Genomic DNA, 11662 nt, shown 5'->3' on the forward strand with positions numbered 1-11662 from the left:
TTGCCTTAGAGTGACGTTTAGAATTATTTTTTACCAAGATAATACCCATTCTATTAAACTTTTATTAGTCCTTTATTTGTCGAAAGTGTTTATCCCTTGCTTTAACTTCAAAATATAATGGAGTCTTTAAGTGCAATTTGGTAGAGTCTGATTCCATTTAGACCTTACTTTAGAAGACATTAGTTTCTAAAAACATTAAAGACTACTAGTGGTAGTCTCTTTGATTCTGTGGCCTGGCCTCTGGCAACTAGCTATAACAATAACATCAATCTATGTAGATACTTCATTTTCTATTTTTTGAAAAGTAATTTGTAAAACACCTAGCCTTCTTGAGGGTTTTTATTTTTCTGTCTTCTCAAATTTACCTAGATCTGAATATTATTAAGATAAAGCCACCAAAGCAGCCATTTACTGTTTCCAGGGGTCAGCTGAAACTGGTAACCGAATAAGCCCTGGGAACTCCTTAGCAGATGTTAGATCAGCCATAGTCAAATGACAGTGGAAAAAGTACTTGATGTTAGGACAAGGGTAAATTACAGTTTAAGGAATAATTAAGCATCATTTGAACTTGAAAGTAGTGAGTATATTAGAGACTAATGGTCATGACTAAAGCAAATGCAGTACATATAGAATACTAAGGGATTAAAAAAATGCATTTCTCAAAGTAGGCACTTAAATTCTTACCTGAATGTCTGGTTAACATAGTGCCTCTGTTTTGAGGCAATAAAACTAGACATCTGTCAGAATAAGATGTAACAGGTTGTTTATAGTATTTGAGATGTATGAAATTTCAAAACAAGTTCACTCTAAATTTTTTGGTATTAATTTGATATGTGCAATGGAATTTCGTTAAAACTTGATTTGTGCATTAGGAGATAGTAATGCTCCATATTGAAACTTAACATGCATAATAGGATATTTAATAAATCATCTAAGCAGTATGTCAAGGAGACTTGAGAATTTATCCTATATAATCTTAAACAGGAATACAACTTGGCTATCTAGATGAAGTCAAAAGATTTCTTTTATGAAGCTCAAATACTAGGTCCATGATAAGGCCTTCATCTATTTAAATTGAATATATTTTATTAAAATTTACTGTGATGGATGTTGATATCTCTTTCCAAATAATGTGATGGATGTTGATATCTCTTTCCAAATAATGTTCATAAGATCACAGTGAATTATAGAAGCTATATTTTTAATTTAGTAGAGGACCTTTTATCATGCAGAGAGATTAACTTTTGAAATAATATAAAAATTAGAGAACAAATTAGCCTAGAAATATTGGATGTGGTATAAAATTGTAATCATCCAGATTTACCTTTTATTCACTTGAGTCCATTGCTGGCAGCTGTTCTGGTTGTCTCAGGCATATAAAAACCCACCTACTTATACACTGGCAGTTGAGCTTTTGAACACGAATTAAATTGAAGTTTTAAAAAATCAAATCCATACATCCCAAGACATTTGCTAAAGGAATATATATGTTTAGGTTAAGGGACAACAAATATTCAATTGTTTCTGTATTTTTAATTTATAGATAGGTATGAGAAAATTGTTTCAAAGGACTGTCTTTAAGCATTGGTATTAAATAGAATTTCATTCTTTAAAGAAAAAGTATGGAGCTTTAGAAAAAGCCCAGTATTTATTCCTGATATAGCTTTTAGAATGGAAATATTTTAGGGTATATGCATTTCTGAAACTTAATAGGGTGGTACTTAATGCTGAAATGTCTTTTAGAACAAATAAGAAGCCATAGCTTTTCCTTCAACCTTTTCAATATAGATTAGGTTGTAAATTCAATATTGGAAGTAAGCCACCCAAAATGAAGTTGTTAATTCAAATATTGACATTGCTGCTTTAATTTAACATTTTCATTTTTAAAGGTAGAATTGTAACACCATGAAAACATGTCCATTATGACTTTTTCATAATATAAGCATGCATTATATTTGATTAATGTCTTGGGCCTAAAATCTGAGACCAGCAATTTAGTTTTGTGTTGTATGTTCTTAGTTATATAACCTTGGAAAGTTTCAATTAGGAAAAAAAAATCTTTCTCTCATAGGACACTTGGAATTATTAAATATTTATTCTTACTTTATAACATGAATTTTTTTAAAGGGAAAATTATATTTCCATTTTAGGTTGCGAATTTCTAATGTCATTTAAAAAAACTATTTGATGAAAACTCTAACTTAAGAAATGAGTGGGTAACTTTAAATAATTAAGAGTCATAAAAGCAATCTTATATTCCTTCTTTTGTTAGAGTCTGGTAATACAGAAGTATAAGATGTTCCCTTCAAAATTATAGAAATTTTCCTTTAAATATTACATCCCTCTAGCACATGTGAAATAACTTGTCATGTAACTTTTTATGTAGGTCATTTTTTTGGGTTCTCAACTCTTATTTTTACCTTAGTTTTGTACATTAGACAGCCTGAAGTTAAACTATGGTGAGGTGTGAAAGATCTTTGGTTTTCTATTAGCATTTCTTCACTCATTGGGATAAACTGAAGAGGTTGGCTGAAGCGTGGTTTTCCTCATAATGCTTGTGAGGTGGATGGATTCCATCCAGAATCCTTGGTCTTTCTTAGGCCTCTCTGGAGCTTCAGCTTATTATTTCTCCCTGTTCTCCCCACCCTAAGTTATACGCACTGCTTGGTGAAAAAATCTATTCCTTTTCAAATGAGTCATCTTGTAGGCAGCCTCAAGGCAGCACTGCCAGTGTATAAGTAGGTGGGTTTTTATATGCCTGAGACAACCAGAACAGCTGCCAGCAATGGACTCAAGTGAATAAAAGGTAAATCTGGATGATTACAATTTTATACCACTGTAAACAGTGATTGTCTTTTTTATGGGAGTTTATGAGAGTATACAATCACCAACTATTTACTAAGCATCTATTGTACTAAGTAAACGGGATTAAAAGAATATATGAGGCAGTCCCAGTCATCTAGTGTCATCTAGCATTGCTTATATCAGTGTGGGAATGAAAGAACCGTAATCTTTATATCAATTCAATTGCAAGAGAGAATTACAAGACACGTGATTTCAAGTGTAAATGTAAAAATATCAATTGAATACCCATTGACACAAAGCAAGTTTCTTTGAGCAACACTAATTTTGAGTACTTATTAAGGGTCGTGATTTACACATATTACTCCTTGAAAATCCTCCTAACCTCTGATTTGGGTATCTTCAGAAATAGGATCAGTGCTGTCTCGTCCTAGATTCCACATCTAGTTATGCAGCAGAATCAAGTTTTGAAAACCCAATTTCCACGCTTTCTCCCCTCATCTCCCCCAAATCAACCTAGTATCAACCTGCATTTGAACTTAATTTTGTGCTATTAAAGTTTGGATCTGCCTTGTGGAAATGAATCTAGTTATTCCAATTAAAAGAAAATAGTGAAGTGATTTAGTTCACGGTTGGAAATATGAGTACTAAAGAAATACCACCCCCCACCCCCCACAACCGGCAGCTTTGCTATGGAAACGACAACAAGCCACCACAGCAAAGGCTGCGTGCGGGAAGGTGGGTTTGCCTCAGGCGGAAGCGAGATCCGCGCCCCTACCCGCCCACCTCCGAGCCGTGCGTTCAGGGCGTTGGTGGCCGGTTGCCTCGGCGACGCGGTGAGGCGCCCCGAGAGAAGGCCATGTTTCAGATGCCGGAACTTTTTCCGAGGAGGAGGGGGTTGGACACGCCGGGAGCTTTCGGGCCGGATGTAAGTGCAGCCTGGGTCGCCTTGACCCGCGCGGCGGGTGGAAGGCAGGCAGTGCTGCCCCTGCCCGACCCGCGGAGCCCGAGACGACTCCGTGGCAGGGCCCGAACGCCCTTGTTCCCCTCTGCCCTCTGCCCACTGGAGCCGCCGCATATGCCCTTGGATGAGTGGACTCGGACACAGGGGTATATTTACCTACAAAAACAAAACTATGCAGGTGTATTCGGCAAACGGCCAGAATTGATTCTGGCTCCCTACGCAGATATTTTTTACGAAAATCCCACCTCACCACTTCTAATTGGTTGGTTGCAAAATAAATAGCCCTGCTGCGAAGGAAGCAGCCCTACTCTGAGAGGGATCCCAGAGAGGAAAGGCTAGTTAGTGGGTCGGTAGCTACCAGAGGTGGTAAGGGTCAACTTGTTCTTTGTCGACTTCCTCTGCAGGGTGGGTCAGTGTTAGAGCAGGCTCCTCCTGTTAGGAGTGTCTAACTACTCTACAAGCTTGAGGCTGCCCTGGGTATCAGTTTATTGTGGTCTGAGCCAATGAATCGGTCATTTGCTAGGATGGGCTTTGAGATAGTGCAGGCTAAGTGAAGTTTCCTTCCTTCTCTTCCTCTCCTTCCTCCCTTCCCTCTCTCTTTCCCTCCCTCTTTCCCTTTCCTTCCTTCCCCCCTTCTTTCCTTTCTATGGAAACTACATCTAAAAAACAATAAAAAAGGATAAAATCCTGGCCTCAGGTTAGGAAAAAACACTTTAAGATTCTACATCTTTATTGAATAGAGCAACAGGCGGGGATTGTTAAACTTTCATTGTGACATGTGGATTGTAAATTGAGCTTTTATTTTTGCTGCAATCATTTCATTTTACAGCAGTTGGGATTACGATTAGGCATGTGGTACTGGAAAGATGAAACCAAAACCCTTGAATTCAGAAGGTAAGTTTTAATACAAACTTTATTATAGCTTTTATAAAAATTACATGTGCTTGGGGTAAAAAAAAATTTCAAGCAATACAAACAGGTATAAAGAATAAAATAAATGTCTGTCGAAATCCCACCAGTGTAAGCCCCTCAATGGCAGGAACTATCTTACTCATCTTCATGACTCTGGAGCTGTCTACAGAACTTGACAAAGCAGACACTCACTAAATGTTTATTGAACATGTTCAGTAAACCAACTAGATTCAAGCAGAGGAAGACTAGAGGCAGGGGACCAACGTTAGATAGTTACACAGGTAAGAAACAGAGTCAGGACTAAGTCCATGTTGATAGTAATAGAAGGACTAAGAAACTATTTAAGAGATGGAATTGACAGGATGTTTGGATAGAATTGATAGGATGTAGTGCCTGGATGTGAAGGGAGAGGGAGACATAGGTACTTATGTTGACACCCAGGTATCTGGGTGATTGAATGGCTGGGATTGCCTTTCACCCATATACAGAATAAAAGAGGCAAGACTGGCAGTGTGTTTGTGGTTGCTGTTCACATGGATATATGTTTTAGGCTGTAGGACAAATGGGGCTGGAGGCCAGGAAAAGAGTTAGCTAAGCAGATATAGTTACATTATAAATATAATGACATATTTAATGTCAGTTAAACAAATAATTTAAAGGCTAAACATTAGTCACAATTGAAAGTTTCTATTTTGTAGAGTATTTATTTCAGTATTTGAGTAATCTGTCGTTTCCAAGGCAGTGATTTCAGTTTTTGTTCTCAAACATGTCACAGAAGCTTCTGTTGAGTAGCTCCTGAAACATCACACTCAGTGCGAGGTAGAAAGACAGCAAGATAGCTTTGGGATAAGACAGACAAGAAAAACACAGGAGTCAAAATACATGTTAAAGCACAAGAACATGTAGATATAAATTTTAAGTGCCACTATTTCCTTTTTTCCTTCAAAATATTTTTTTTGTTTTTTTTAAAAATCTTTTTTGTTGTTTCTTTTGTCTTTTTAAAATTTCTTTTTCCAACATGTTCTTTTCTCAATCTTCATATATATTTCTTCTGTGATGACAATTGGAACATTCTTTTACTTACTAATCTTTGTAAATGAAATTAATTTGTAGTATTTTTCAAGCTAATTTTTAGTGCTAATCTAAAAATAATCCACCTAAGTGGCACTATTTTCTGTACAAGTCTACTAATAAATTCACAGCTATCAATTTCACACCGACTTTCTTATTTATAAAATATTCATAAACCAAATTTTCTTTTGTTTTTTTACCAAGTTATTCTTTGAAAATAACTTGGTTGATTTCCACTAATTTGGGGCAATATACATGGGATAGTATGATTTAAAAGGTAGATTATATGACATGATGTTGAACAAAAAAGGCCAGACATAAAAATGTAAATACTGTTTGATTCCATTTATATAAGAGTTTAAAATAACAGCCAAGAAAAGAACTGTGATGATAGAGGTCAGAATAATGGCCATCTTTGGAGTTATCAGCTGGCAGGGGTGAAAATCTCAGAATATTCTGAGGTACTGGAAATAGCCTATATGTTGATCTGGGTGGTGGTTACGTGGGCATATACATAGTAAAAAGTTCATCAGGCTGTCCACTTAAGAGTTACGCACTTTACTACATGTAAGTTATACCTCAATTTAAAAAGTTAAAAATAAAAAACTCCAAACTCCAGACTCTGTGTAATAGACAAATTGGGGGCAGTTAGGAGAGATGGAAAAGGAATACCATGAAAAATAGGTGGGTGGGGGCAGCTCTTTTGTAGTGGGCAGCTTCCTGTTGAAGTAACTCAGTGTGGTGAATTTCAGAGTATCAGCATTACCTTGGGAGTCTAGCTGCTAGGGACAATACTAAGGAAGAGGAAAGCAAACCTTTATATGTTGTAGGTCAGAGTTAGTGTTTAGATTTGATGCATATATAGGTACCAATTTCCTTTTAAAGTCTAAGCATATCCTATGACAAAAGTATAGGTTTGAAGTCAGAGAGGACTCAAGCTGGACTCAAGAGGACTCGATGCTCTTTTTTTCAGAGACAGTGTGGCAGAGACTTGTTACCCCAATGCATGGTGATGAGACAGGACAGAGGCAGAGGAGGTTAAGAGGTTACAGTGGTAAGAATGGGAACTGCAGAGGCAAAAGGTCTGTTCAGTCACTGTTCTCAGACCTACTTCTGTTTGGTACCACTCCACAAACCTTTACTGAGCCTACATGATGGAATTGCATCTATGCTCTAGAAAGCCCTCTGCCACTGTAGCATGGATGGTGAGATTATAACTGGGGAGACAAGATAATTATGCAGCAATCTAAGGGGGAGATGAAGACTTGCAGGAGAATGTAGAGTCAAAGACTCCTTCTAGAGCTAGCCAGAGAGAAAGAAATGATTAGAAGAGTCAGGAAAAACCCTGAGACACACAGGCCTTCAAAGGCAAAGAAGGTTTTCTAAGAAGAGGGAGAGTGGTCACAATGTCAGATGCTAAAGAGAGCTCAGGGTGGGGCAAATACTAAAAAGATGCCTTTCTTTGGATTTAACAAGTTAGGGGGTTGCTGGGGACCTAAGTGAGCAACAGTTTCAGGACAGCAGTAGGATGGGAATTAGATAAGGATTATTATCTAATTATAAATTATCTCTCATCTAGAAATTAGATGAGAGAATCTGAGATAAAGATGAGGAACTAACAAAAATATACTCTTATTGGTAAGTTTACCAGTGAAAAAGGAAAGAGATGTCAACCTTAGGGGGTCCAGTACTCAGAAACGAGGATTTTTGTGGGTTTTGTTTTAAAGGTAGGAAATTGTTTTGGCAGAAAGAAGAGATGGAAGAGAAGAGAAGGAAGGTATAATTAGGATAAAGATCATAGGTTAGCTTGGAAAAGATAGAAACAGCTTTTCCACTGACTACGGTGAGAAGGAGGTAATACAGACAGGAAAGCCTGGGAATTTGAAAGTGCAGGGAGGGATATCTATGCTGCTCTCCTTACTGATAATAAATCAGACCCTTCCAGTTACTCTTGGAAAGAGAATCTTTTGGTAGTAGTGCTGCTGATCCTAACTCTTCCCCCAAGATTGCTGTTCCCCTTGGTGCTCACTCACCAGTAATACCCACCACTGCCATACTGGGCTGGGCCAAGGCTGAGGGAAATCACATTTACCCAAGTACCCTGATTGAGTACCCAAATGGGGCCATTTCCTAAAGCCCAGAAGACAGGAAAGACTTCCCAGGAGAGATGATAGCCCAGCCAAGACCTGAGGAGGAGTAGGAGTTGACAAGGCAAAGGGAGGTTTGGTTGGGGAGGAGGAGAGTGCGTTCTAGGCAGAAGGAACAGCATGTGCAAAAGTCTATTTTCGAGAGGGCATGGGACATGTTTGAGACTTAAGGCAGTTCAGTAGGCTGAATGTAGCGTTCCAAGTGTTGAGAGATAAAGTAGACCAGGGTGAGATCATGAAAGGTCTTGCATACCATGCTGAGATACTCGAACTTTCTTTAGAGGGCTCAGGTTTTAAGCAGGTAGGTAACCTGTGATTAGAACCACATCTTAGGAAGATGACTCTGTCTGCAGCATGAAATAGTAGTTCAAAGGGAGACAAGACTGGAAGTAGGGAGATCAGTTAAGAAGCAGTTGCAGAAATTTAGTTGACGGGTGATGGTGGCTACAATTGTGGCAGAGAGAAGAGAGGGAAGTAGAGAAATTGGAAAGATATTAAAGAATTAAGTGATTAATGGGCTGTAAGGGCTTAAAGGGTGATAGAGGAATCAAGGATGACGCCATTTTCTGGCTTGGACACTTGGGTGGGTGAGTTGAGGGAACTAGGGATAGTGAATACAGTTTAAAGGGGAACGAGTTCAGTTTTGGATATACTGAATTTGAGGTGTCTGTAGGATGCCTGAACAAATGTGTCCAACAGACAAATGTATCAGTTTCCATGTCTGCAGAATGATCTGAACCTTAAATATAAATTTGTGAGTTATTGGTGTTAGTGGAGTAAATGAAATTACTCAGAGGAAGTGAGGAGAACAACCAGATAGAAGCCTGAGATAGGCTCTCATTTAGAGAACTTGAGAAAAGAGGCTTTAGGAGACTAAGAAATAACAGCCAGAAATGGGGAGGAAAATTTGGAGTGTCATGAATCCAGATAATCTGCTTTGCAAAGTAACAGCTTGATCTCAGGGGCATTCACATTCTACCTGGAAGTCTCTTCCATGGTTTTAGTCTCCCTTCACATGGGGTAGGCCACCTTTTACAACCACTAGCCAACAGGAGTTTGCAGACTTCCAGGTGTTCTCAAGTTCACATCAAGAAAAGATGGTCTCTTTCTTCTTCTCCACCTTGCAGTTCCTGGCATCTTTCCTGGATGAATGACATTGGAAATCCTACCCTTGAGAGAAAACCTAGCTCCCTATTCACAGGCAGATCTTTCCTTACCTTTGTAGATTATATCCTGAGGGAGATATCTGTATCAAGATACAACAGCATACCCATAACCTTCATGCAAGAAATGGACACAGTAATGAGCAGGGAAAAGGTGGTCATTATTTCTTAATAGGTAGTTAAGGAAGAAACGGTAAAGAGTGGTTTGGAAGGAGACCTGGGTTCAGATCCTAACTCTCCTGCTTACTAAGTGGTTATTTGTCAAGTTACTTAGCCCTGCTAATTATCAGTTCTCTCACCTGCTGAATGAAATAATAAATACCTCGTGAGGAACAAATTGACAGTGTTATATAACTCATCAGCATGCATGCCCATTTCTTATTTATTAAAGAGGGAATAACTATTCACTGGCCACATCTAGGTTGATATGCTTCACTTTGACACTGTCAGAAGTCCTATCCTTGTTTCAAATACCCCTACTCCCAGCTGGGAAACAATCAGTAGCCTGTATGAGTCTTTGCCAAGGTCATTGACTCCCCTGAAGACATACAACTGAGGAAACTACACCTCCAGAATCCCTGAACTTCTCTTGTTTTTTATTATGACCTAAGAGGAAACTAACTAACCACTGAAAAGCTCTTGTGTGAAAGCCAAAAGTGGTTCAGCCCTCTGCATTTCAGTGATGGGTTCCAGAGGGAAAATATGATTGTTTTTCTCATTTATTTCAGGGCAAAAGGAAACAACATGATTATGTTATAATAGGAAAACACATTAACTAAATGCATTGTGCGAAAGGTCCACATTCTAAGTGGATTGCCAGATTGAGGGGGAGACTGGAGACTATAGGAGGGTACAAAACTAGCTCTCACTGTAGTTTGGGAGCCAATCAGAGGGGCAATTCAAAGGACAGTTTTCAGTTAAAATGATGATTCTTAGTGATTCCAAATGCACTGTGAGCATAAGCTGCCTTTAGAGCTATGACAGGGCACTCACAAAGAGAAATCCATCTCACTAACTGAACTAGAAAATGACTTCAGTCAAGGGAAAAACCACTCAGACAAGTGTGATGTAGGGAAGACATGTCCAGAGGTCAGAGAAAAAGGACTAGAGGCTTAGCAGTAAATGACAGACTGTTGGCTAAGGGAAGGCACTGCTTGCCACAAATTTCAAACACTGGGACATGGGTCAGCTTCTACGTGCCTTCGTTCTCTCTGTCAATAAAGTGACAACCATGTACTAGATGATCTTTCAGATGTCCTCTACCCCTCAAATTTTATGATTCCATGATTTTATAATGCTGAGCTCGTTTGACTTAGTTCATAGACCTAATCTGCAAGATAGCCCCAAATGTATCCTTTCAGATTTCCTATTTTAGGACTCTCTGGCCTCAAATAATCTCAGGCAAACTAATAGGGCAAGAAATTTTGAATTCCAGGGATGAGACTGAGAAAAGGATAGGAGATAGCAAGTTCATTTGCAATTAACTTAGCTTGGGTATTTCTATCTCGTCTCATCTAGAGAAGAGAAACACTGGAGAGAGCTGGTGACCTGAGGCTTCTTTAGCCTGGTAGGAAGTAACAGCCAATGCCTTGTAAGTGGCCAGAACACTGTGATGTTCCAAGGAAAAGTTTGAAAACAACTTTGTGTTCTTGTTTAGGATGGTTGTATTGAGGAAGGAGGTACTAACCTGCACATTAGACATCTAGCAAGCAGCATGGGCTTCAAAGAGCCTTTGGAAAATGTCTGAATGGATTTCACGTATATGCAAAATGAATGTAAGGAACAAAATAAAAGCAAAACAAAATGAAAACAGACTCATAGATACAGAAAACAAACTGATGATTGCCAGATGGGAGCAGGAGTTGGGGGACTGGGTGAAAAAGGTGACAGGATTAAGAAGTACAAATTGGTAGTTACAAATTAGTCAAGGGGATATGAAGTACAGCATTGGGAATCTAGCCAATAATATTATAATAATTATGTATAGTGCCAATTGGTTACTAGATTAATAAGGGGATCACTTCGTAAGTTATATTAAATGTCTAACCACTGTGCCGTATACCTGAAACTAATAAACTAATATTGAATATCAACTCCAATTGAAAAATAAAAATTAAAAAATATATCTCAGTGTTTGGGGGATTTGAGTATTTCGTTAAAGGCTTTCTAAATGGTATGTCAATAGATATATTGACCACATACTGTTTCTTCCTGTATATCTCGTTTAACTTTGTTTTTAATTATTCAGGTTATAAATCAACACATTCTTCTTATTGAAAACCTCAAGTAATATAGAAGTATACAGATGTGGAAGATAGGTCTCTTCCTCACAGTCTGACTTCTCTGCCCTATCTGATCCTCCATCTCTCTTTGGAGGTAGCCACCATCAACATTTGGTATCTTTCTATTTCTTTTTCTCCACCTACCCTCATCCCAGTGTATTTCAGCTGTCCCTGCCCCCATGGCTCCAAATGCCCAGTCCTTGGAGACCCGTGATAAGAGGAGCACCAGAAAGAATGAAAAGTTTAGGAATCATCCACTGAACAACTTGATGCCAATGGTTAAAAAAAAAAAAGAAAAAGAAAAATACAAAAAAAAAAAAA

At 38.3% G+C, this 11662-nt stretch overlaps 1 protein-coding gene across 1 annotated transcript in view; it reads left to right on the forward strand.

The window, feature by feature from the left end:
* Nucleotides 1-3427: 3427 nt before the first annotated feature.
* PPP1R36 (protein phosphatase 1 regulatory subunit 36) overlaps nt 3428-11662 on the forward strand; it is a 20994-nt gene continuing 12759 nt past the window's right edge. Inside the window, exons 1-2 of the mRNA XM_039875219.1 lie at nt 3428-3730; nt 4596-4660. Of these exons, the coding sequence (XP_039731153.1) occupies nt 3443-3730; nt 4596-4660 (353 nt within the window). The 5' untranslated portion in view covers nt 3428-3442. The remainder of the gene's footprint in view (nt 3731-4595; nt 4661-11662) is intronic.

The sequence above is a fragment of the Pteropus medius genome, unplaced genomic scaffold, assembly GCF_902729225.1.
Source record: "Pteropus medius unplaced genomic scaffold, Ma_sr-lr_union100, whole genome shotgun sequence".
Lineage (NCBI taxonomy): Eukaryota > Metazoa > Chordata > Mammalia > Chiroptera > Pteropodidae > Pteropus > Pteropus medius.